This window comes from Xylona heveae (assembly GCF_001619985.1).
Source record: "Xylona heveae TC161 unplaced genomic scaffold L228scaffold_1, whole genome shotgun sequence".
In the NCBI taxonomy this organism is placed as follows: domain Eukaryota; kingdom Fungi; phylum Ascomycota; class Xylonomycetes; order Xylonales; family Xylonaceae; genus Xylona; species Xylona heveae.
This window is the reverse complement of record NW_017264193.1, coordinates 3,031,676-3,056,338: the sequence shown is the minus strand read 5'-3', so window position 1 is coordinate 3,056,338 and position 24,663 is coordinate 3,031,676. Positions and strand designations below refer to the sequence as shown.

The 24,663-nt window shown below is 48.0% G+C and overlaps 8 protein-coding genes across 8 annotated transcripts; 3 read left to right on the top strand and 5 right to left on the bottom strand.

Moving 5' to 3' along the window:
• Positions 1-168: 168 nt before the first annotated feature.
• On the top strand, positions 169-1,597 carry L228DRAFT_21382 (hypothetical protein). Its single transcript, XM_018330007.1, has 3 exons — positions 169-705; positions 907-1,288; positions 1,514-1,597. The coding sequence occupies exons 1-2, from the start codon at positions 258-260 to the stop codon at positions 1,134-1,136; spliced, it is 678 nt and encodes a 225-aa protein (XP_018192457.1). The 5' UTR covers positions 169-257; the 3' UTR covers positions 1,137-1,288; positions 1,514-1,597.
• Positions 1,598-2,032: 435 nt separating this feature from the next.
• Positions 2,033-3,753, bottom strand: L228DRAFT_258258 (class I glutamine amidotransferase-like protein; the record flags this gene model as incomplete). The annotated part of the gene is made up of 5 exons (XM_018334065.1): positions 2,033-2,600; positions 2,698-2,879; positions 3,005-3,120; positions 3,314-3,534; positions 3,672-3,753. 5 exons carry the CDS (start codon positions 3,751-3,753, stop codon positions 2,476-2,478), a joined length of 726 nt encoding a protein of 241 aa, XP_018192456.1. The 3' UTR covers positions 2,033-2,475.
• A 400-nt stretch (positions 3,754-4,153) lies between these two features.
• On the bottom strand, positions 4,154-7,059 carry L228DRAFT_243443 (hypothetical protein). The gene is made up of 6 exons (XM_018331688.1): positions 6,719-7,059; positions 6,452-6,646; positions 6,178-6,372; positions 5,679-6,118; positions 4,691-5,622; positions 4,154-4,623 (listed from the first exon to the last, which is right to left on the bottom strand). The coding sequence occupies exons 1-6, from the start codon at positions 6,785-6,787 to the stop codon at positions 4,409-4,411; spliced, it is 2,046 nt and encodes a 681-aa protein (XP_018192455.1). The 5' UTR covers positions 6,788-7,059; the 3' UTR covers positions 4,154-4,408.
• A 914-nt stretch (positions 7,060-7,973) lies between these two features.
• Positions 7,974-9,311, bottom strand: L228DRAFT_235905 (hypothetical protein; the record flags this gene model as incomplete). The annotated part of the gene is made up of 1 exon (XM_018330769.1): positions 7,974-9,311. One exon carries the CDS (start codon positions 9,309-9,311, stop codon positions 7,974-7,976), a length of 1,338 nt encoding a protein of 445 aa, XP_018192454.1.
• Positions 9,312-11,742: 2,431 nt separating this feature from the next.
• On the bottom strand, positions 11,743-12,190 carry L228DRAFT_265249 (hypothetical protein; the record flags this gene model as incomplete). The annotated part of the gene is made up of 2 exons (XM_018334670.1): positions 11,743-11,993; positions 12,067-12,190. 2 exons carry the CDS (start codon positions 12,188-12,190, stop codon positions 11,743-11,745), a joined length of 375 nt encoding a protein of 124 aa, XP_018192453.1.
• Positions 12,191-14,534: 2,344 nt separating this feature from the next.
• L228DRAFT_280040 (cell division control protein Cdc6) lies at positions 14,535-16,859 on the top strand. The gene is made up of 3 exons (XM_018335752.1): positions 14,535-14,688; positions 14,739-14,987; positions 15,042-16,859. Exons 1-3 carry the CDS (start codon positions 14,637-14,639, stop codon positions 16,700-16,702), a joined length of 1,962 nt encoding a protein of 653 aa, XP_018192452.1. The 5' UTR covers positions 14,535-14,636; the 3' UTR covers positions 16,703-16,859.
• Positions 16,860-17,660: 801 nt separating this feature from the next.
• On the bottom strand, positions 17,661-19,428 carry L228DRAFT_235902 (hypothetical protein; the record flags this gene model as incomplete). The annotated part of the gene is made up of 3 exons (XM_018330768.1): positions 17,661-18,715; positions 18,853-19,065; positions 19,152-19,428. The coding sequence occupies 3 exons, from the start codon at positions 19,426-19,428 to the stop codon at positions 17,661-17,663; spliced, it is 1,545 nt and encodes a 514-aa protein (XP_018192451.1).
• A 678-nt stretch (positions 19,429-20,106) lies between these two features.
• L228DRAFT_226712 (rho-GTPase-activating protein-like protein) lies at positions 20,107-23,760 on the top strand. Its single transcript, XM_018330432.1, has 6 exons — positions 20,107-20,467; positions 20,526-20,707; positions 20,771-21,920; positions 21,989-22,084; positions 22,143-22,328; positions 22,379-23,760. The coding sequence occupies exons 1-6, from the start codon at positions 20,422-20,424 to the stop codon at positions 23,401-23,403; spliced, it is 2,685 nt and encodes an 894-aa protein (XP_018192450.1). The 5' UTR covers positions 20,107-20,421; the 3' UTR covers positions 23,404-23,760.
• Positions 23,761-24,663: the final 903 nt, after the last annotated feature.

The following is a 24,663-nucleotide window of genomic DNA, read 5'->3' as shown; positions in this document are numbered from 1 at the left end:
TCACTTGATTCTGGCTATCAGCCTTCCCGTCTGACGTCAATTGAGTTTACCCTCTTTCTACGCTTATCGCCTTCGCTGCTGGGCACGATCCCTTTAGCCGCTCTCCCCACCTCTATCACTTGACTACCACGCTTGATATTCTACAGAACTGAGGTTCGTAGCCTAGTCTGCTGGATCTCGATAAATGGGATTCAAAGCATATTTATTGTATACTCTGAACACGGCTCACTAATCGTGCACTTTTGCTCCCACAGACCATGTCTGACGGATCCTCTTCTCCTCCCAACGGCTACCCGACTGGACGCCGTCGGGCGTCGTTTTCTCCCGGGCAGACTCTGTCGGAGCTCTTCAACCGCTCCACGTCCAATACGGCGGGGACGGTCAGTAGCACTTCTCCCCCTGGTCCTATTACCACTGCAGCGGCCAATGCTCAGGCACAGCATCGTCGACGCATGTCCATCAATACCCTTGGGCTTTCTGGGACCTCGCCGACCCAGACCGCGCCCTTTAATGTCGGTCGCCCCCGCGAAGATAGTCTCTCCAGTGTCGGCTCCGCTTCCTCGACGCTCGATGAGAATGTGATTGAAGAAGGCGACGCCCCACCCGGGAGCGGTTCTCCCACTGCGACTCCGTTTGGCCGCAGACTCAGTTTCGGAGCGAGGGCTTTGCGAGATGTGAGATCAGGAGGATCTGGCAGTTACAATGGTAGCGCTCCACCCTTTGGCCCAGACGTCAACACCTCTGCGGCTACGTCTTCTTCACTTCCTCCCACTGCATTTTCTGCTTCTACTGCTGCTGCTGCTTCGACCTCGACTACCAGAGGCCGGCAGAGCGTTTCCTCGTCTTCAAACAACAGCCCACAAACTTCCAACCAGACAGTTTCTGACAATGCTTTTGGTCGACCAGGCGAAGGTTTCAACTGGTCAGACTCTCTCAGGTCTCGTGCCGAGCGAACGTCGTCGATGGCTGCCGCCGCCGGCGCCAACGTCAGCAACAGTCCGCCGCAACCCTCTCACCATCAGCGCGCCGCCAGCGTGGCGACCATGGAACAGCCTGTCCGTGAGATGCCCAAGTCATCCAAGGTTCCCGACGCCTTTGGCGAGCGTATCCTGAAGGGCGACTTTTACATGGATTAAACCCCGGTGGGTGCTTATCGTTCTGCCTTTGCTACGATGATATGGGCTCTACGATTCCCGCAACAGCCTTTTCCACGATGATGATGACGACGACGATGATGATGATTACGAATGCTCTCCACGCCCACCTACCGCCTCAACAGCACCCAACCGCACGCAAGAGCTCTATATGCAGCTGACCGAAAACAAAGTCAAGACCGCAAACTAGTTGGCAACGGAGATTTTTACTTTTCTAATCAGCAAATGAGCTACTTGGGATGTGTCATATCCTCTGGCAAACATCCTAACTCCTTCCTGGCTTTTCAGAACGCCAGATCCCAGCGCACATGCCGGGCATGCGCAGGTCGAAGAAAATTTACCACACATGGGAACTTGGGCGATAAAAAAAGGGTGCTGCTTGGGGCAACGGACAGTGAGCTGACTCGCCCATATCGAGGCAAAAACGAGTCCAAGGGAGGCACCTTAACCGAAAAGAGGAGAGAAAAAAAATTCAAGGAATGAAGTGCCCATGAGCACAATCTGTCCTGTCTAGTTATGAAACTTTGCTTCCATGCTCATGTTCTCTTCTCGTGCTACCTTCTTGCTCCCTTCTTGGCTCCTTGCGAGCCCGCTTGTATTACTAGCCGTCTCGGGCTTCTTCTGCTCTAGTGCTCCTGTTCTTTGATCTGCTTACTTTGCGAACCGTAATGGTTGATAATGGACACTATCACTGAGCTTGAGCTTGACCGCGAGCTGCCAATTGCTACCTTTAGGTATGCTTTATTCAATTCAATTATAGGATTATTACTCCTATTATATTATTACTTCTCATTTATATTATTAGTATTATTATCGTGTTATCGTGTCATGTTTATTGCTAGTATCGTGCTATTTTTATTCGTAGTCATACTATTCTTCCATCGCATGGAACTATATTTTATCGTCTTGTTCATCTTGCTTTGTATCAGCTCTTGATTTCTCTCCTCTCTCTCTCTATCCACATCCACATCTCTATGACAAGGTATCTTGTGCAGCAGATTTAATTGTCCGTTGCCCACAACTTCACAAGCAAATGTATACACTACAATATCTTAACCTCTATTTCATTTCATTTCCATTTCCATTTGATTTATACAGTATACTTATACAGTTATACAGCATTCCCGTATCGTCGTACACAAGTCGGCCAGTGACAGTGACTAGCAAGATGGATTTTATTAACAAATACTGTTCTTACTCTCCTACTGCCCTGCATTGCACCATGATCCATGGTTCATATAAATGTAATGTATTTATCCTTTGGACATATGCGAACAGGTTTCAACTTTTCAGAGATCGATGACATGACCTGACTTCCTACCTACAAAGCATTGAACGCCTTGACAGCAGCCTCTGCAGTGACGTGCGCACTGGCGGGATTGGCGCCCGTAACGATGCGGCCGTCGGTGATGGTGAATGCATCCCACGGGCCTGCGGGGGAGACGTCTAGAGGTAAAGCAAATGTTAGCCCTTTTAAATCTTTAAATATATAATACGGAAAGGAGAAGAGAAAAAAAAAAAAAGACAAAAAGACAAAACTCACAAGTCGCACCGCACTGAGCAGCAGATGCTTCAATAGTCGGCCGCTTCCAGCTTTGAATCGTATCCAGCACATTCTCCTCTTCCTCGCCACGCGTCGTGAAGCCGGTCACACGGCGGTTGAAAATGACAGACTTTCCCGTCGCCGGATCGATGATTCCGGGGAAAATGGCGCCGCCATGGCATCTGTTTGTTTGTAAAACAAGTCAGACCTTTTCAGAAAACATGCCCTTGAGTTGCGGCATTGCGGCATTGCGGCACTGTGGCTCTGTAGGCTGCAAGCTGTTCCCACGATCCCGGGACATTCTTACACGGCTGAAACAATACCGCCATTCGCAAAGATTTTGGCGGCAACGGTTTGCAGGCCTTTGGCGTCAGGGTAATCAATCAAGGACGCATGGCCGGCCGATGCGAAAAACAAGCCGTACTAAGAAAAGAGACGTATGAGTTTCCTCTTCTTGTCCATGAAATTTTTTTTTTTTTTTTGGGGGGGGTTACAGGGGGAAAAGGGGGGGTGGGTTTCCAGAACTCAGGTCTTTTTCGGGACTCAGGTTTTCAGAGCTCAACCTGAGAGGGTCGTGACTCGTGACTCGTGGATCGTTATACTGAAATCAACTTACCTCGTCCGCATTGATGTCTGCCGGTTTGAACAATCGATCGAGCTTTGAGCGGAATGCACCAGAGTGGTTCTCCCAATCAGCACGGTCGGCATCGTTCAGCCAATCCTTCTGCTGCGAGAGCCAGTCGGGCTGATACGTTCCCGTCTCGGAGACGAGATCAACCTCGAATCCTGCCTTGCGGAACACGTTGAATGGATGCAGAGCCTCCGTGATGAAAAGCCCTTTTCAATCAATAAATTGTCAGTTTGCAGTGTTTTTATTTGATTTTATTTGATTTTATTTATTGATTTCTTTTCCTTCTTCTTCTTCTTTTTTTTTTTTGGATGAATCCCAAGAGATGTGCTGCAGTGCAACTTACCAGTCTCCTTCCCGTCGGGGTAGAGGGGAGCGTGGGCCGAAGTAATGGCAATGAGAGCCTTACGGGATGGTGCTTGTGCCATTTGTATTTGTGTTTTGATCACGGTATATACTCAGGTCAGGTCAGGTCAGGTCAGGTAGTTATCAAAAAAAAAAAGTTGTTTGTATATTGAAATTAACGGGCATGAGGAAAGGGTAGGTTATTCTCTATATAAATTTCGGGCGTAATAGTCTTTGAACCCACAAAGGAGAGAACAGATATTACGTCATAAAGAAGCTTATCAGTTAGTTAGTCTCAAGACTCTGTCTGTGACTCGCGTTTTGGGATAGAGCTGATGGCTTCCGACGGCAACTCCGACGGAGTTTAGGGTCAGCTCCATGTTGACTTCTGATGTCCCATTATTATTGCAGTTCGGCCAACATCTAATGACATCAATTTGACACCGAGAGTCGTTTCAACATTTCAATTGATTATTATATAATCCCGACGGGATCGTTCTGCTATTACACCGCCCCCCACGCCCAACTCCGACGGACATTGAACCTCTCCGTAAATAAACATTTCTACGGCCCCGATTTTTTGTGGATCGCGAGCAAAGTGTAAGAGAAAACCATAGGTTTGATGATAGATACATAATATCAATATTCATCCCAGTCCACATTACATGACTAAATCAAGCACTACAGTATTTCTCCAAGCAATTCGCAGGGAAGAGATAGCTCGTCATCTTTTTTTTTTTAGTCAAAAAAGGGCTGCACATCTGGGTTATTAGACCACAGCCACAGCTGACTAGCGTCTGCGAAGCTAGGATCAGTAAAATACGGGTTACCTCCCGTCCACATAATTCCGGCGGCCGAATCCATCGAAAGCAAGTCCTGTTCGGGACCGATTGAGAAGTTCGTTCCATCAACATCTCCGTCACTGGTCTTGTTTGGAATTGACGTGAAGGACTCTATTACAATGGATAAAGAGAACGACTTAAAATGAAATCATTAAAGAGTTTTCAGGGGCATAATTACCTGGGAGATGATTCGGCAATCCTTCAGGAAAAATTCTGCCATAAGGATAATGAAACCGACTTATTTCGGATTCATTTGATGCTGGCGTTTTTATCTTCCGTCTGCGCGCTTGGGTTTCCTCTTCATTCGTACCCGTTGTGACAGGTGGAGAGACTGTTGTCTCATCACCACGAATGAAACGCTGTTCGGAACACATAAGAACAGTCACCAAATCTTTCAGTATTTTCATACTCTGTGCTGAAAGAAGATGTTCATTCAAGATATGATCGTGCTGAAACTGTAAAATGTTCATAACGCCCTTCTTGGCAGCTTCACTGGTAGCTGAAAGAGGCTCCGAAATTGCAAAAGCACATAGAACTACACCAGCAGTAAAAAGGCATATACCAATATGCATGGCTGCATGTGTCTTTCTACATCCATGCAGTACATGGCGATAGTCATTCAAATCAGATGTTCGAAGCGCAGACTGGAAAAGTTGTTCTCGGGACAGAGCAGACCTTGGCAGATCATGAGGCGAACAATCTCCGTTGGAGGCCCTAGAGCCTGACCCAAAGGCAAGACTGCGATGGAGAATGATTTGAATGTTGTCATATGTCAGCTGAAGAGCGAGTGCTTGCATCTGCAGCTGGGACGGGGCTTGCAGTGTATCTTTGTCTTTGTAATTTTCTAGCCGTAGGTTTTCAGGCAATTGGTTTTGCCACGACGTGAGTTGAGCATGGATACCCTTGACCGATTCAAGCCGATTTGTTTGTAGTCTTCGACCCAGAAATGGGCCCATAATACGATATAGCCTAAATTTCCATCGATGGTAGTCTAGTTGCGCTGTCTGTCGAGTCGGTTCTTCCATGTTGGTCCTTATATCTGAAACCGTTTTAACGTCGCAGTCAGAATCATCGACACTGCAAGGTCGTCCAAATGCAATAGCCGCATATCTAATAAAATATTTGATAAGCAAGGTGTAGTTACCAGGGGGATGAATCGAACAGACTTATCGAAAACCTCCAACGCCCACCATGAACGTCTACGGGACTCCAGACGAGCCGCCGATATTCCTGGAAGCGCGGCTTCTCGATGTAACCGAAGAACCTGGGCAATCTTAAAGCCACTTCCAAGTATCCCTAACCCGGCGGTCGGACGGCCATTAAAAAGACAAAAGCTCCCCAGTAGAACACATATTTGTACTGCCTCTTCATCCGCAGAGCCAATGATTCTCACAAAATTTTGTTCGACCCGCTTGAGAATATCCTTAGAGAGCTGCTGCGTGTGGGACTTCTCGGGAGGCTGTATCGTCGCGAGTGATGCATAATGAGCCCCCAGGCCCAGGACAAGTAACGTAATCCAAAGATCGTTTTTATCTTCCAGCGCTGACACATAGGTCGACGTCATCAATTCTTCGTACCGTTGTCGGAAGTTCTCTTCGTGAAAGACCTGTCCCAAAATGGATCAGAATTGTACAGCTCATATGATAACAAGACCCATTAGCTTACCATCATGAACCAGTCAACAGTCGAGAAAAATATGTCAACTAGATGGTCTGAATAATGCTTTGAGGGCAAAGGTATCCCGACAGCATCTCGCCACGGGAAATTTTGGGGAGAAGATGGAATTGAGGATTTCTTGCCTCCCGGTAAAGCTGACGTATCATACTGCACGCCGATAGCCTCATTTTGGCCCGAAAACATCTAGACACAATGTTGAATGTTTAAACCACTATTTTGCATCATGAGTCACAAGACAGCAAAGAAAAAAAACATGACTTACGCTCGTGCTCACATCCATGATACTTGATTCGGGCAGGATGACGAGCTCCTCATCTTGTTTTGGTATTTTCGATGAATACACCCCGTCATTGGTTTGAGACCCTAAGACTGCCGGGGCTGCTGTAGCGGATCCAGATCGAGAGATACATGGCACGCCCGCACGGTGACATAAATGACACGGTCGGGTAGGATCACACTGGTAAGATCAGGGATGATATAATTAGCCTTCATCTAGAAATTCTTGCCAGCTGATCATATTATGACACACCCCTAATTTCCGCTGGTGGCACCTCTTGCAGGCCGATGATACTTTTTGGCGCTTTCGAGGAGCATACATCTTTCGTGGGTGAAAATTGGGGAATCAAAGTCCGTCGGAGTAGAGGGCGGGGGAAGCGTTTGGATGATGAAGATCAGTAATAATTGTGCACTAGAGATGCATATTTAGGCTGCGGAAGGGGCAAAAACACGTGTAAAAGTGATAATTTAAAGCATAAAACGCAGAATAAACAGAATTAATTTCTAAAAGTAGTTAACTAGCTAATTGAGGTGCAGAATGCCTTATATAGCCAGCCTGAAGCATAAAAAGAATTCTGGAATGGTCAATTGATTTGACCATCTACGGAGTAGAACTGGCGAGGTGGTCTGGTCTTCATGTGACCATGGCTATACTGCCGACAACTACCAGTTGATGGAGTACCTGGTCGTCTCCCCGGAGCATCCTGATTCAAGGGGAGCTGGTCCCTGAGCGCTCAGGGAGTAGTACTCAGGGAGCACTGCAGAGGCAATAAATTAAAGTATGGTTTGTACTAATCACGTTACGCTACAATGTTTAATATCTGGTCAACTGAACGCTTAAAATGGTGTCGAATGTAACCATTTTCGGTGCTCAATTTACCGTCACTTAGCGTTGTGGTGTGAAATGAGATATCAACATTAAATGAAATGAAATAGAATAAAATAAAATAAAATAAAATAAAGAACCTAATGTATATCACAACAAGTCATATCGAAATCATGTCACACAAGGCAGTATTTCATCTACGGGCGATTGCACAAGTAGGAGATAATATACGGGCAACTGCACAACTAGGAGATAGATAATATATAACGATTAAATTGACATTGAGCATCAAGCTACCAAAGAGGGGAAAAAAAAAAAGAACCAAAAAATAAAAAAGTTGATTAACGAGAGTAAGAAGGATAGACAGTCTTTAGGAACTGAATAAGATGGGCATTAAAAAAACAGGTTGGGTCGGTGAAAAAGAAGAAAAAACTAAAAAATTAAAAATAAAAAAACTAAAAGCAAGGAACGATCAAAAGTAAAAAACAACACTGGAACCAGCCAGAGCTGTATCAATGGTCCATGTGTAGACATTCACATCTGCAACATATAACCAAGGTAAAAAGAAAAAAGGACGGGAGGACGACAAGAAGAGAGAGAGTACATGTTTGCACAGAACAATACGCCCTTCTCGCAGGCTGGCAATGGCTGATAGCACAGCCTCGGACCCATCTTCCGTGGCCTATTTCATCCGTTTCTCGTTGCCACGGCGGGCACCAGAGGTGGTGCGCTTCCTCTTCGGAATAATGGAAAGGACATTGTCCAGAGCACGAACAAATGCCGTTGGCGCACCGCTTCTACGGAGCTTGTCGGCGACTTTGGCCAGCTGTTCGGTATAGTCTCGAAGCACGTCGGCAAAGTCCGGGAGAATCTGAAGGATGAAGAAGTTGCTTTCGTCGGTGCCGCCAGCGATGAGACGCAAGAAGAGGTTGCGATCGGCGGCGTTCTCGCCCGCAGGCGCTTGGCGAGCCCATTGCACTCGGGCATAGGCATCCTTGTTGCGGTCAGACACCTGGTCGAGAATCCAGACAAGCAACTTTGCGGCAAATGAGTTGGTAGACTCGGTGACTGGAGCACGGGCTCTCAAATCATTCTGAAGAGAGGCGACTAGCCTCTTCAAAGATGCTGCGCACTGGATAACGTTCAGTCGAGGAGCCCGGTCGTTGGCCGTCGCCGCAGGCCCCTGAGTCACGAACCGATCCAGCGCATCCAGACTCTTTCTAGCATTGGCCTGTATTTTGGAGATGTAGGCTTGCGCGCAGAGTTCGGCATTGATCAGCTTGCGCAGGCGGGAGAAGAAGACGTCGTCTTCAATAGCGAGGCGGAAAATGGTGGCCTCAAAGTCATTCTTGACAAAAGTCTCTTCGTCGTCGTCGTCGTCAAATCCGGTGTCTGGAACTGCATCGACCATATCCTGGCGATAGTCCTCGGGAAGTGTACTGTTGCGGTCAAAGACGGAGAGCATGTCTCGCAAGACACGTTTTCTATCAGGAACAGCAACCACTTGTTCCCGTTCAAGCGGCCAGTCCATTTCCTCTGCAATGTATTCCAAGCCCTCGAGGGCAATGCGTTCAAACATCTTAGCTTGGCCCGATGCCTGGCCGTCACGGTTGAGCGAGACTGGAGACGACACTTCATCGGATGAGACCGAATTGAGCTGCTCAATCAGCCAGAAAATGTGCTTGCACGCTGCTGGCCCGCGTTGTGTTTGGAAGTCTCCGCAGGAGCAAGTGCGTCTATTGTCCCAGACACGCACAGAGGCACGGCCATTCTCTGCAATCTCGAATGCATAATAGTCATTATGCTTGGCGCAAAACGACACGTCGAATTCACCTTGGATGCCCTGGACAGCCCGCTGCCATGATGCAGGTGAGAGGTCTCTGCTGTCGTACGTGATGCCAGACTCGCCCTGGACAGTCTGAACATCTTCACCACCGGCAGCGGCTCTGCCTTGAGATCGAGTCGTGGGCATTGTGCCTTGAAGACGAAGGTTTTGAAATTGTTCAATCGGGTCAGACATGGAGAAGAAATTTATTTATCAAGAATCTTTGCGTATGTTGTAATGTTTTGTTCTCTTTGCTCAAACTTGGGGATTCTTGAGGTAGTCTGGTCGTCTTTATATTCCTCAAATGGAAGGCTGCTTATGACTCCTTTATCCTGCTTCCTACTCCCTTTCCTCCGAGCCTCGCCGTCCGTGAGGTGATTTCTCGCTGCAGCACACAGGTGAAAATGAGGCTCAAACGTAATATCCTTTCAGCACTGATTTAAGATTGGGCCGCTGAATGGGCCGCATGCCGCAAAGGCCCCACGGTGCCCCAATTTTCCGGCAGCCTGGGGAAGGGCATGTTCAGAGCCGTTCTTCCTGTTAACATTGGCCCGAGAGGAAAAGTATGGTGACTATGGGCTGCGGCGTAGAGCAGAAAGAAAGTACAAGCGGAGACTCCGACAGAGAGAAAAAGAGAAGGGGGCCGGGGGGGTTATCAGGCACCGTACCTGAGCTCACGGGAGCAATGACCGCGTGCTGATAGACGCGAGCAGGACGCTCAAGCTCAGATGCGCCACTTGTATCTGGCAATTAGACGATCTGTCTAATCACAATCGAGAAAACGGCTTGATTGCCGGGGTTTAAGAAAGGAGCACAGTAACAGCAAGTGACGAAATGTGCCGTAATCGCCTGAGGCGGACGGTAATTGAAGGAGAACATCTCATTCCCTGATGCTGCGCGATTGCCCGATACACAGAACTGAAGAAGAATACAGCCGTGGCACAATGGGCACTCGAGTGTAAAGGACAGACTCCAGTTACGGTAGTCGGAGAAGGGCAACGAAGAGCCTCAAAATAAGACCCTGGTTCAAACCCTGTACCGTGCAAACCGAGTCGGTCGTCGGGCCATCACTGCATGACCGCATCAGTGCGCATAACCCGAATCAATGCTCAACGTTTGTTTCTACGCTGAGGCTGAAAATGACCGCTCGGACAATCTTCGCTCATATTTTGTTCCATTGGATGACGTTGACCCTCTCGAGTCGATAGATGACATGCTTCTCTGATGTTTAACTGGATGTCGGGCTGTGTGGCTGCTGCAGCCGTTGCTGGAGATGGTTGTGCCGCACGCGCCGTGGGCTGCCAAGGCTGATGGACCGACCACTCGACTTCGGCGCTCCGATGGGATAGTCAAAGCAAAAAAACAAGCCTTGAATGATCAATGAGATTTTCCGTGTTTGAATTTCTTGGCTTTTGAAAAATTTTTTTTTTTCTTTTTTCCCGTTACTTTTCCACCCTCTGCACTTTTTCTGGGTATCACCAATTGTTGAGTGACAGAATGGGGACAAATTAGGATGGCGGGGGATTATATCGATACGAAGTATATCGAGCAGCAGCTCGCCCTTGGGGCACTGGTATCCACCTGCGCCTTCACCTGCTCCAAGACTGCGTCTGAACCATGGATCCACCCTTGGAATGGTCCCTGACTCACATTGCGTCTACACCTGTCTGTTCCCCTGCTGTGTCGCCTGGTACCTGGCAGGAAGACAAGGGCTTATGAAACAGAACGTGAACCAAGGATAATGAGCATGGATTCCATATGGACCAAGATTGCATTGCAGGCTATCTGATGATTTAAGTTGTTGATTCTGCATGGGCAAAGGGCACAATTCGAATAAGCTAGTAATGCATTCATTTCCTTTTGCTTCCGTCCTAGGACCTTGTTGTTTCATCATGCTCAGATCTGTGCTGGTACCATCATATGTATCATTGCAGCAATATCCTCTCTATCTGCGCGCTGCGCGATATACGGCGACGGTCTGAGATCCTCGGGAACTTTTGCCTGCCAAAAGATTCCCCGTATCAAGGGCTGCCATGTGCCACACGGCAGATTATGCTCTTGTATCAGCTTTCGGTCACATTCTTACCGCACAAGATTGCGGGATACGGAGCCCTTCCCGCGTCAAGACGGCCATATGAGAACGCGAGAACCTGGTCAAAAAATGGGCCGCGAGCCAGCGCAGTCCAGTCTATCAACCGCGAAGTCAAGAAGAAACCACAACCTATCATACACTGGAACGACGCGCTGCGCCGTGAGAGAGTAATGGAAAAGAATCAAGCAAAAGCAAAAAACGGCGCTGATAAAACACCAATCTCAGTAAGTAACCCGACTCAAACCTACTAGAAACTTTGAAGACGGTAACGGGCCTGCCAGTCACCATCTTGGAAGACAAGAAATGCCAGGAAACAAGGAAAAACCAGCGAGCATCAAGCTCCGACGACGGCACATGTTTATCGCTGCCCAGTGATGCTTTTCCACGCAGGAGGTCCTCTCGCGAAATGGTCTGAAAGATGCAACCCTGGCCTTGCCGCAGGAAAAGTCAATGGCGGATACGAAAAGTACGACAAAAAGAATATAAGCGGTCATGATAGGCGGACGGACGCGTGAACCCTCACCTCCAAAGTACTTACCGCCAGCTGCCTCCAGTATACCGCACAGAGCTTGCCGATGTTTCGCGGGACGCTTCTTTCATTTCACTTTGTCGCGCTTTCCCTTGCTCAATGACGTATTTGAGAGACACCCCGCCCCAGGGGAGGCCAGGTAGATCAACATCAGCCTCGAGATCTTCGGAATCCGGTACGGTATATGCGGCGCCCGCCCTTTCCTGATTGTCGCGTGCCCTGACTTCATCTTCCTTTTTCTTTTTCTGCTTGTCGCCTGTTTCTCGCATTTATGACTTAGTTGACTAGCTTTCAAGCTCTAGGCATCGAAATGATCGGATCGAACATACGAAAACGCTTCTGATTGACTCGATTTTGCACCCTCCGCCTTTCTGAGGGATCGGTAATATGGTCCCATTCTTCTCGGCTTTGTTCATTATCCCTGACCGTTTCCGACTGACTGCGCCCCGACATACTGAAAAGGTAGGCTGGGAACCTCTGCTGAATCTCCGGCGGAATATCATGGAGCCATTCGTGACCAAGCTGTGCCTGACACCTTCTTCACTGCCCGGGAATACGAAAAGGACGGACAAGACCGCCCATGCGGAGGTGATAATAGTGAGTAGCTTGACAAAGGGACAGAGAGAAACAAAATACTCAACGCCGCATGAGACTGCGGCGTGAAATATGCAAAAGACAATGAAGAAGATGTCGGAGAAAGAAAGCACAAGCATCCCACGACCATGAAATAAAGGATAAGGGTATAAGCGGTGGCAACTCGAGCTTTGCGCCTGCAAAGAGGCGACCTTACGGTCCCCGGTCTATTCACAAGTACTGAGGCTGAGAGACTGACTAAGGGAAAGTCAAGGGAAACTGAAAGAAGAAACCAAGAAGAGAACGGTGTCTATAGAACAAGTCGTGACCAGGCAGAAATTAAGGAACTCAAGAGGGCCACACAAGATGCGACGAGAAAAAAGATAAGTTAGTGTACCAGGGGGTTGAAGGGACAACAACCAACGAGAAGATAGGATCCACTGATTTGGGCTGACCATATCTTCTAGTCTCACCCGTGGCCACGGTAAAGGGGTACGGCCGAAAGACCAGCCGTTGTATGCCACGATGTAGAAACCGTCTGCTGAATGCAACTGGCAGTCTGGACTGAAGGCATCAAAGCCGCGTATAGTGTAAGGTGGAGGGCGAAGTGAAGCAAGACATGGATAGTTATTGATTAGCCTGATAATGTTCGCTTGCAAGCCTCCAATAGGTCCACTTCAAGGCACATTGCCTCCTTGTGGGTCGGCAGTATGCATCACAATAGAGGGCATTGCTGGAAAATAATATGAGATGTATGTCCAAGTGCGAATTGGAGCTGAATGGCTACCAGACGGTTGGCACGGTTTCTTCAATCTAGAACTGTTCCTGCGTCCCAGGCAGCCAATCTTACGGTAGAGATTCACAGTTGCGCCTTGATGTTGGTGGTTGTAAAGGGATGGCTGACAGGTAGACTAAGCTCAAAGGAGGCAGCGTGGCCAGATAGTCGTCACGTCGTGGTCAGCAAATATGCGGCCCGGGCCATTTGATCGTGTTGAACGGAGTTGAGCCGACGAACCGTTTTGTTCTTCGGTGCTCGAGTATCATGATCCTTGAACAAACAGATTTCTGGGACAGGCTAAACCTTCCATGGCCGACCATGGAGAAGGCCACGGCGGCTATGGTAGGGATTGAAAAAGGCATTGCCGCAGCTTAAGGCCGCAACTGTGAAAGTAACGGCCGAAATCGAATCAAAAGGGCTATGCTCTGTCCCATAAGAAATGACGTGCCGAACCCGAACCCGAACCCGAACCTGAACCCGAATCGTTGTTTCTAAGCAAAATGGTCTTGCGCCAACTGCGAGTTTTTTTGGCCTAAAGCACCGTATACTAAGTTCGAGCCTTGTTGCAGGTGCACACCGAAAAAGAGTCGTCCAGTTCCTAGAGAAGATCTGCAAGGTCTAGGGAAGCGAGCGGTGTGGAAGGATTGCCCTACGAGGCGCATGGAAGAAATGTCGTCACTAGCTAGCTCACCATGAACCAAACGGCTGGGGGCGCCCGCGACTTCTCCTTTGTTGTTGCCGCTCACATTCCCGACCCGTAACAGCCTTGTGCACATCTATGCTTTAGCCCCGATGATCCCCATGAATCACTCCCAATTCAGGCATCGCTCCCTGCAAGCCACTCGCAAGCTGAAGTCCACGAGCCATCACAAGATTTTAGTGCTAATACTGTGACAGGAACCAGTGCGAGACTACCGACAGTTATAGAATTTTCTGAGTTCGCCGGGACGGGAGAGTACAGCCATTGTAAGGGCCCCACCAGGAGTAAGAACGTGACTGTATCGAGGGAGTCACCTCAAGAGAAGTGTCCTATTGCCGTACTGTCATGCATGTACTCACGAATGGCCACGGAGATGATTATCGGGATATGAAGTGTTTGAAAGTGATCTAGATCATTTGAAATAAAACAATCAGACAGCCAGATTTGTATCCTAATTAGAAAACGCACACGGTATGAGGTGACGCTGCTGATGAAAAGTTGTTGCTCGTTACTGTGTATGTACAGAAGTCATGAGGTTGGGAAGTATTCAATAATCTTACCCAATTTGGAAGGTAAATTGGACGAGCAATACTGGCGCACGTGATTATTTTTTGCCGCGTCGCGACGCGTCTTACTCACCCTGACGAGACGCGTCTTTGCACGCGAGGTGCGACCAACAAACTAATGAACGAGATAACCTCCGTACTTGACGATGCTTCTACTTCGCGACTCTACCCTCACGCACTCTCCTCAATTACTTTTGTAACGTCAACTGATTACCCTTTTGGCGGTAATCTGACTTCTTCTCTCCTTTCTCAGTTGGCAAGACTTTCAGATCTTCGTTCAGTATGGCGTCTACGGTTCTGGGAAAGCGACTTAGAGACGCCGCCGAAAAGCCAGGTATTTTCATTCCCCTGCTCTTTCCTGTACTTCAACTAACGAACGTAAAGATACCCAGTCGATTGCTCAACGTATAAAGCGCCGAACTCGCTCTTCGCCGATCAATGATGAAAACGAGAATCCCTTCTATTTACGACGAGCATCCTCCAGCCAAGTAAAGGAAGTGGAAAGAGATGAGCAGAAACCAAAAGTAGAAAGCCCCGGGAGGAGAAAACGTGTATCAGCGCCAAGGACTGAGCCGATTGAGAAGTCAGCGCTCTCTCCAGCAACAAAAGATTCTCATAACAAGGGTCTAACAGGTAAGCGACGTGCGAGACTATCGCCATTTTATTTTGTTGACCATCTGTTTCCAGGCGAAGTGTCAAAATCGATTGAGCCAACAACACCACAAACTCCTCGACACAGAGACGCTGTATCTAAAAGGCTACCGGTGACCCCTCGACATCGCATTCAAGTCGCTGCGAAACCGTTGACACCACGCACCCCTCAAACACCATGTACGCCAAGCAGCACATGTTCCACCGTCTACAACGTTGCACGGTCCCTGTTCGTGCGGAATTCAAACCCAGGTCAGCTGGTTGGGCGCGAAAATGAGCGAAAGGAACTAAGTGAATTTGTCCAAAAGAGGCTTCAATCGAAAAATGGTGGCTGTGTATATGTCAGCGGGCCGCCAGGCACTGGAAAAAGTGCTCTTATTCACGAGATTGTCGAAGAGGCAAAGACCGCCGGAGCGACAAACTCAGCTTATTTGAACTGCATGAGTGTTAAGAAAGCAGCCGATGTCTTTGAGAAACTAGGCGAAGAGTTATGCCCAGGCTCCGATGATCAAGGGTGCAGCAACCTCGACGCCCTAAAAACAGCGCTTAGCAAAAGGAGTAATGTTGATGGGGGTTCTAATGTGGTGGTACTGGATGAAGTGGATCATCTTTTGACCCTTGATCTTGAGACGCTTTACGCCCTCTTCGAATACTCTATGCAACAGGATTCGCGTCTCATCCTGATAGGCATTGCAAACGCCCTGGATCTTACCGATCGTTTTCTTCCGCGATTAAAGGCGCGAAACCTCAAGCCTCATTTATTACCTTTTCTCCCGTACTCAGCATCCCAAATCGCATCAATTATTACCTCACGCCTTAGGAGCACCTTACCTGCAGCAACAACAGTACCAGCAGACTATGTACCCTTTATCCATCCAGCCGCCATTCAGCTCTGCTCCAAAAAGGTTTCTTCCCAGACGGGCGATCTTCGGAAAGCATTCGATATATGCCGTCGCGCAATTGATCTCATCGAGTCTGAGACTCGAGCAAAGCACCAACGTCAGCTATTTGAGCAGAACCTCCAAGCTAGCCCTTCGAAGACCCCATTGGTCGAGAATATCAACCTATCTTCGCCAAGCTCGAGCCCAGATTCTTCAGACACAAAAGCTGCTGAAGATACACGACGACAATCGACAAAACCCACGTCGCTTCTTTCGGGCCTCACCCCTGAAACCGCTCCACGTGCTACTATCGCACATGTCGCCCGCATTTCAGCCGCCGCGTTTGGAAACGGAGCTTCCCAGCGACTACAGTCCTTGAATCTCCAGCAAAAGGCCGCGTTATGCGCCCTTGTCACTATTGAACGAAGAGCGCGCTCCGCAACTACCGTGACGAATGCGGGCCTACAAACTCCCTCCAAGACCGCCAATGCCGCACCCACTGTCCGAGCGCTCTTTGAAGCATATTCTGACCTCTGCAAACGCGACGGCATGCTGCAGCCTCTAAGTAGCGTCGAGTTCCGCGATGTCATTGGTAGCCTCGAGACCCTTTCCTTGATTTCCACTGTAGATGGACGAGGCGGAACCCTCGCAGCCGCCGGTACGCCGTCCAGACGCGGTCGTCCCGTTGCCTTTACTGGCATTGCAACCGGCGATGAGCGAAGAGTCGCCGCCTGCGTTAGTGCAAAAGAACTTGAATCTGCCGTCGAAGGCGCCGGCGCCGGGATACTGAAGGCGATGCTTTTTGCGGAAAATTGAACTTGTATCGGGTCATACCTGAGTTATTTTCCTTTTTCACGGATCGGTCGACATGTTATTTTTTAGCCATTATCCGTCCTATTTCCCGTTAACCGTCCTATTTCCCGTTAACCGTCCTATTTCCCACTATCCGTTTCTATTTGCTTCACTCATCATCCACACTTATTAAAATTTGCGCGTCGTGTGAAAAGCGTTTCATTTAATTTTGATGGTGTAATATGGTTGTTGTTCAGGTTTGGTTATCCTGATTCTGTTGTTGTTTAGATTTGGTTTCCGTCTTTGTTTCTATTTCTGTTGTTCAGATTCCCTTTTCTAGATTTAGTCTTATATTTCTGTTTCTATTGTGTTCAGATTCCCCTTCTATTCCTATTGTCTAGATCTGATTCGATTCGGTTGAGTTTCATTTGAGCGTTTTAGCATACATTGCAATGACTGAGCATGGGCATTGCTGCATTGATGCATTGCATTCGAAAGGTGGCGAAGAGTACTTGGGAGTCCCAAAAAAAGAGGGAAGGAAGGTTCTGGATAGGTTCCATTCATATCATACCCAGGGTGTCTAGAATAGAAACACTGGATATTACTTACATTCCCGATATAAATGTACTGAGTGAGTTAGTTCTGAATCGGCATGGTTTATATCGTTATTATGCTATCAATCTTTTCTTTGTTGTTATCACAAGCTCTTGTGATCGTAAGTCCTGTCGTGACTTTCTTTTGTATAACTGCTGGTAGTATTTTTAATATAAAGTATGAAAAACACTGGATACTGGATACTTCCCTACATTGTGAAAAAGGGATTGGCTAGGTAAATTGGTAGAATCGGTCAAGGGAATGACCTAATATTCATGGACACGGGCAAAGGTTGGGAACAGGGTACTAGATGGTTAAAATATATTTGCTTTGTGTTTTTATAAATAATATATATAGGTGGAAAATATTCAACGATGTTGCCTGCGCCCTATATGTCATCCTCGAGAGGATCAATAAGCTGCTGCAGTTTTGCCGCGACTAGGTCTGCTTCCTCCCAGACGCGAAGTAGATTGCCGCCGACAACCTTTGCTGCATCTTCATCACTGATGCCTCGTCGGAGCATTTCGGCGACCAAGTCAGGATATTTCGAAACGTCCTCCAAGCCTTTCGGTGTGGTGGGAATGCCATCAAAGTCGCTTCCTAACCCGACATGAGAGTACCCGATAAGATCTCCAATATATTGAATATGCGATACCACGTGGCTCAGGGTAGCATTGGCAGGGTAGAAATGCGGAAGGCCAGACGATGCCGTTGATGATGATAGACTCTCGTTCGAGGTCGTAGCGGAGACGCATGAAATGAAGTCGGGTGAGAAATTGACCATTACGAGAGAGCCGGTCTCTCGCACGAGTTCGAGCACATCATCTGGCACATTGCGCGGATGAGGACATACAGCGTACGCGGAACTGTGGCTGAAGATTACTGGCGCGGCGCTGGCGCCTTTTCGCTCGAGCAATCTGTCAATGACGGCGCAGCGACCAGAGCTCTTTTCGCAGGTCTCTTGTCTGGCGGGTCTCATAGCATCGCCAAGGGAGTCTTGAGGTTGAGCCTGACTACCATGTCCACCGAGGACATCACGCATTGTATCGGCGCTCACGTGGGACAGATCGACAAGCATGCCGAGTCTGTTCATTTCCCGGATCAGTTTGCGCCCAGCGGCGCTCGTGCCACCCCAGAGTGGCTTTGACACGACTGTCTTGCCTTCTTCATTGCTCACAAGTGCAGCGTCGGCATACTTGTTGTGGCAGTTATGTGTAAGAGTGGCGTAACGCACCCCTAAACTGTGATAGAGACGGAGCGTCGCTATCGAGTTACCTATCTGATGTAGTCCCTCGATGCCAATTGGAGAGATAAGCTGGCCTGTCTTTTGCTGGAAAACTGCACGTGCCGCGCTGCCAGTGAGATGCGGAGTAGAAAATATTTGTGGATAAGCGTTTCGTAAACGGTGAATCAGATCGATTTGAGATAGCGTTGTGCGAACGGCTGATTATCTGTCAGAGGAATTTTCCAAAATGTTTGATAATGATTGACTTCGGAGCAGTTCACGGGAGCTTATTGTGCTTGATAATAAAAATTATATAGCTGGCCGAAAATGCATTTAAAAAATATAATAGACTTACCTTCAGCGTACGTTTCATCGGAGAAGTTATCCAACTTCGCAGGACAGTCAACATAAGCGCTCCAGAAGGAGCCTCCAACCTTGCCCTCTCTGAGACGCGGCAAATCAACATGCATCGGGAAACCACCGTTCTCGAATCTCTTGCTGAACTTGTCGCTATAAATGTGATTTTGGAAAAATTCACGAAGAAGAATCGCCAAATCATTATGGCCGTCTATGGGCACTCCATTTCAGTATCTCATGACACAAATCTTCTTCGGGTTTTCATTGAATTCGAAAATTTGGAAATTTGCGACTCACCTATCAAAGGCGTTTCAGAAAGTATCTTGTCCACCCGTTGCTCAATTGATAAACATCGTGATGCTGAGAACTTGTGAATGCGACTAGAGACGATTTCGTAACCACCGTAAGCCAAGAAGATATATATTGAAAGCAGTGATACAAAAAGCACCGTCTTCAGTGTCTTTAAGCTCCAGTAGCGTCCCTGGGCATTTCGGACTGAGCGATGGTCGTCAATGAGAGTCGACTCATTCCCTTTCTCCGTCGACATAGCGTCATCGGCGCTCAAATGGCCCATATTGCAGCAAGACCGTTCCCTGAAAATGATGTGCTGTGCTTGGGCTCGATGATCTCAAGCACGGAGCAGAGAGCGGAAGAGAGCAGATGTGGCTGTGTGACTGATAATATGATCACCACGGCTCCGATAACGATGAGATAAACATCGAAAGGTGGGGACAACCAAGGAGCCAAGGAACTACCGGAGTGTTTACATCAACAAGACTACTGTAGGAAGGCATCATTGCATAAGAAAAAAGAACAATGAATGAGGCGAAAGACAAATTTCAATTATGGGAGTCGGTATCTGCAGTTTCATGACCATATTGTGGACCTTCCAATTAGAGAAATGGCATCAGATTCCATAGCAATTTATGATGTCGATGCTAATTATAGGACTGATAAGATCATTGGTGGACGTAGGGGCATGTGATGGTATGAAGTGAAAGTTGCGATATGGACACGGTTGAGCCAAAGATTTCAAGATGAAAGTCGCCTCGGAATAGGCTACAGTAACAACAGCTACTAAGTGGAATGAAATATCAAATCTGCGGAAAAGAGTAAAAATTAATGAAACGGAATCTCAGTGGATCTCCGCAACGCGTGGCCCAAGCAAAAAGATTTGGTTGTTTCGTGCTTAGTCATCCGCGGTCATTCCAGGGTCTCTCATGGGGGTTTGGCCTTTTCAGCTAAACGTCAACTGGGTGAAATCCAACTTCCTTCTGCCAACCTACGATCACGCGGTTACAGAGAACACGAGAGTCCGAAACTGATCTTATGTTTGTCTCTAATATCTGTCGTGTGATTTTCAGCGAATTGTTCTACCATCGAGCGTTTTTGCAACTTCCCTGAGCCTGCTATCCGACGTCACTGGCCCATGTTTGTATTGGATTATTAGACTGTTTTCCCCTGTCGCGACAATCTCCGCAACGCCCCGTGCCGCTCAATCAAGCCTTTTACTGCTCAGCTTCAGCATAATAAGAGAGGAGATTTGTTAGCCTACTTGAAACTCATCATGCCGGGTTTTGCGGACTCGTTTTGGTCTGGCGACTACGCCGCAGGTAAGAAGGCTTCATTCAAGGCTGCCGCGACAGGGAATGCTCACCAATGATAAACCAGGCCTCGGTGTACTTTTCGAGAAGCTTCAGCAGGGTATTGTTGAGAATCAACAAGTCCTCACCATTGCGAAAATGCGAGCAGTAGCAGAGGATACCTACAGCCAGAAAATGGGCGAGATAGTTCCAGCCACTGAGAAACTGACTGGAGGTTTCGCCAAGGATGATGGAGCAAGTGTTCGAAAAGTGGGCATTCACTCCTGTTTCTTTAAGGTTAAAACCGTTGCGCTAATCACCCTGTTGCCTTAGGCCTACGAGGGCGTGCGAGGGGAAATGGAGGAAGCTTCCAAAAACCACAGGAAAATTGCATCGAATATTCGCGAGCTAGTCGTCATCCCCTTTGGTCGGTGGTGCGATGCGCATGAAGCGCGAATTGCCAACTCGCAAAATGATTTGCAAGCGCGAGTGAAGGCTCATGACAAGCAGTCTGAGACGGTTAGGAAACTTCGAAGTCATTACTTCAACAAATGTCGTCTAGTGGAAGATTTGGAGGAAGAAAATAAGCTCGCGTTTCAGGACCCGCAATCCGACGCCAATCCCCCAAATCAGATTCCGACTGTGAAGCTTCCGGAGGAAGATGATCCTGAGGAACCAGAACCGATTGATATTGGGGATGAGACCTATGGACCGGAACAGGTTAAGAAAATCTTGACAAGCATGCTGGAATCAATCAAGCAAGGCGATGTCAAAGTTCCGATTTTGGGAACCTACCAAAACGTATCCACTGGTGCGGACATTGTGGAGTACATCCAAAAGAATCTGAATGCCACTTCTGTCAGCTACGCGGAGAGAATCGGTCAGGATCTTGTCGCCAACGGCTTCTTACGGTTAGTGGGAAACGTTGGAAACACTTTCGCCAACAGCTCGAGAATGCATTATCAATGGAGACCCAAGGTTTACCAAATGACTGGTGTGCCGGACCGAAAGCGGATGTTGGACCGGGTATCTTCCATTATGCTTGAGAACCCAGACTCGCCTGTCGCCGGAACCGTTGGAGAGTATCTGGCTGGCTGGAATCCCCTCAACAACCCACATCCGAATGAGACGCCAGGCGATAAGCTCCGCCGGGAGGCTCGAGAAGCGGACGACCGTTACAAGATCGCTGTCCGAAAGTTGGACGCTTTGCGTTGCAATCTCGAGGAAGCGATGATGGACCATCTCAAGTTTATGGAGCGCTGCGAACTTGATCGTCTCAAGGCAATCAAGGCTGTGGTTCTCGATTTCTCGGGTGCCATCAGCAATGTTATTCCAAGTCTGCAAAGCACGGTCGATAACATGATGCTTTACCAAGAGACGGTTCAGCCACTCGCAGACTTGAGATATCTCTTGGAGAATTACCGGACTGGTCCCTTTATTCCCAAAGTGCAGGTATACGAGAATTACTACAACTCAGTCGATGGTTAGTCTTTGATCTTTTTTGTCTACAAAATCCTCCTCATGATAAGCTTCGAAGTTGACATGATTTAGAACAAACGTTTGGTGTGGACCTCGAAGCACGTGCGAGAGCGGATCGAAAGCGCGTGCCAATTATTGTTACAACAATTTTGACTTACTTAGACGAGCGTAAGTGGCCATCAACAACCGATCGGAGCCAAGGCCTGATGTTAATGACCCGAGTTAGACTATCCCGACCTTGAAGGCGATGAAGCGCGCAGAGGCATCTGGCTTGTTGACGTGCCGCTGGCGGCGACGCATCACCTTCGTAATGTCCTAAACACTGGCAAAGCCATTCCGCGTGACGTGCTTGAACAATACGAGATACCCGTTATTGCGAGCGTCTTGAAATTATATCTGCTAGAACTTCCTGGTAAGCCGTCATTCCTCCCGTCACTTTTTATCAGTCCACTAATCCATCAGATTCTCTTGTTTCTTCACACGTTTATGAGATCGTCAAGACGATCTATTCCACCACCGCTAGCGAAACCTCGGAATCAACTCGTATTTCGGTGATTCAGAATACCTTGGGCCAGCTACGTTTGGCAAATATTGCGACGCTTGATGCGATCATGACTCACTTTACACGCTTAATTGAACTTACGTCTGCTGATGAGGCAGTCATCTCTGCGCTGGCACAGAGTCTGGCTCCATGCGTTCTAAGACCGCGCGTTTCCAGCAGTCTGACCATGAATGAACGACACAGCTACCGGCTTATTCGGGACCTATTTGCCCACAAAGATGCGATATTTGGAGAGCTCAAGCGCGCTAGCACCTTGAAGACCGGGCCAACCCGCGCTCGTGCTGTGAGCACGGATGAGAGCAACCGCCGTGTGAACATGGAGGCTCGGAACCGCGCAATTGCCTCACGAAGCCGGGGAAGCAGCCCTGCAGCTGGGATTCAATCCATGCGACATCGACGGGACCGATCCAGTGGCGGGGTCGAAGGAAGATTCCCGATCAATCCCGCGAGCCCACCTACCTTGGAGCGTGTGAGAACTACGCGTTCTAGCCTCGGAATCCCAGGAAGCAACGAGGGCTCGCCAGTCGGCGAACGTTCCTCCCTCTCCACGATGAGATCGAGCGAAACTTCCCCTCCTCCGTCATGGAATGGTACAGATGGCGCAGCCGCTGCTCTCAACGGCACTGCTGAGAACCCTGACGTTTTGTCCTCACCCACGAGCACAACGAGTGCCTCCACTCTGGAGAAGAGAGACTCGCTCGGCAGATCCACGGGCTTGCCTAGCTCTGCCCGGTTCTCCCGCAAGACCAACAGCTTGCAGCGACAGAGCCTTACCGGCTCCCTTGGCAAGCGCGATAGCGTTGGCTCCATAGGCAGCGCAACCACAACCACCACCAACGGTCCTACTGCAAGCAGTACCGTTGCAACAGAGGCATCCGACCGACCAGTTGGTGTCGAACTGAAGGATGCTCCGATGGATGACTAAACGGGATGTCTCATATGCTTTCCGTATACTTTTACGTTTTGTTGTCTCAAGGGAGAATTTGATACACTCGGCATTCACGATAGGATTGTAGGATAGTAGGATAAGAAGTGGATTACTTTTCAGGCTATAATAATGGATAATCATAGAAGGAAACTTTCTGCCATGATTGTTATCATTATTCTACGATTGTTATTTCCACATCCTTGTGGCACTTGTGATTTACTAAATGTTGTTCCCAACACCAATCCCTTGAACGGTAAACACCTATGATTCCGCACGTTTGACAGACGTGGGCACCCTTCATTTGGCCGGATCTGGTGGCTTTGTTCACTTCCACCGGTCCCCTCATCTCAAGTCCAATCTCACAATTTTAAAAAAAAAGAAAAAAAAAAATTAAGTTTTAAGTTTTAATTTGCCGAAATCCAAGAAAGCCTATTCAAGAATACGCTGATTAAATCTAATCTAGGTAACTAACGTCTAGAAGTCAGACACTCAGAACACATTAGACGACTAGATTTTCTTTAGTCTTAAGGCACTTGCACGCAGCCACTCAGCCACGCCCATCTTCCCTCCTCCCTCGAGAGAGTCCAGTCAAACGGTCAATTCTTCACCGCCTCTTCGGACCTTCCTTTTGTTCTTTTTTTTGTTCTTTCTTTCTTTTTTTTTTTCCCCCTCATTATTAGCTGTTTAATTTCCCTTTTCCTTTCCTTTTCCTTTTCATTTTGTCCCCATTTTATCTGTCCTTTTTAAATTTCCTTTCTCTGCTCGCTCTCCTACCCTTCCTTTTCTTTCATTCCTTGACACCTTGTCATATGGAGATATATTATACGGTCATACCGTCATACGCTGGAAGCCTGGAAGCCTGGAAACCTTCGAGAATCGAGACTAACCGTAAACCGACAGTTTGAACTTTGACCCATTTCAATAACTCATAAAAGTAGAGACTGTAGAGTATAGAGAACTCTTTTTTATTCTAGCTAGTTAGGTAGCTAGGACTCTTAAATGATACATCTATACTTACAATCTTACTAAGCCCCTAGATTCCTAGAATTCGTTGTATTCTAGTCTGGACTCTGCAGCATTGTAGATTTGTATTGTTTACATTTCTCTCTTTTTTTCTCCCCGTGACCCCTTCTCATTGCCACGGCCCATACATAGGTGGACCCGTGGTTTATGAACTATGTGAGTTGTGAACTTGTGATTAAGTGAGTATGTACTTTGTAGCTATAGGCTTTTCTTCGATTATACGCTTGATCGGAA

Bases quoted from the DNA above. Each gene is read 5' to 3' on its own strand.
- L228DRAFT_21382 (XM_018330007.1), top strand. From the start codon at position 258: ATGTCTGACGGATCCTCTTCTCCTCCCAACGGCTACCCGACTGGACGC. The intron at 706-906 runs GTAGCGCTCCAC...TTGGTCGACCAG, and splicing joins AGGATCTGGCAGTTACAATG to GCGAAGGTTTCAACTGGTCA.
- L228DRAFT_226712 (XM_018330432.1), top strand. From the start codon at position 20,422: ATGCCGGGTTTTGCGGACTCGTTTTGGTCTGGCGACTACGCCGCAG. The intron at 20,468-20,525 runs GTAAGAAGGCTT...ATGATAAACCAG, and splicing joins GTCTGGCGACTACGCCGCAG to GCCTCGGTGTACTTTTCGAG. The intron at 22,085-22,142 runs GTAAGTGGCCAT...GACCCGAGTTAG, and splicing joins TTTGACTTACTTAGACGAGC to ACTATCCCGACCTTGAAGGC.
- L228DRAFT_243443 (XM_018331688.1), bottom strand. From the start codon at position 6,787: ATGTATGCTCCTCGAAAGCGCCAAAAAGTATCATCGGCCTGCAAGAGG. The intron at 6,119-6,177 runs GTAAGCTAATGG...ATTTTGGGACAG, and splicing joins CTGTTGACTGGTTCATGATG to GTCTTTCACGAAGAGAACTT. The intron at 4,624-4,690 runs GTAATTATGCCC...CCATTGTAATAG, and splicing joins ATTGCCGAATCATCTCCCAG to AGTCCTTCACGTCAATTCCA.
- L228DRAFT_280040 (XM_018335752.1), top strand. From the start codon at position 14,637: ATGGCGTCTACGGTTCTGGGAAAGCGACTTAGAGACGCCGCCGAAAAG. The intron at 14,689-14,738 runs GTATTTTCATTC...ACGAACGTAAAG, and splicing joins AGACGCCGCCGAAAAGCCAG to ATACCCAGTCGATTGCTCAA. The intron at 14,988-15,041 runs GTAAGCGACGTG...ATCTGTTTCCAG, and splicing joins TCATAACAAGGGTCTAACAG to GCGAAGTGTCAAAATCGATT.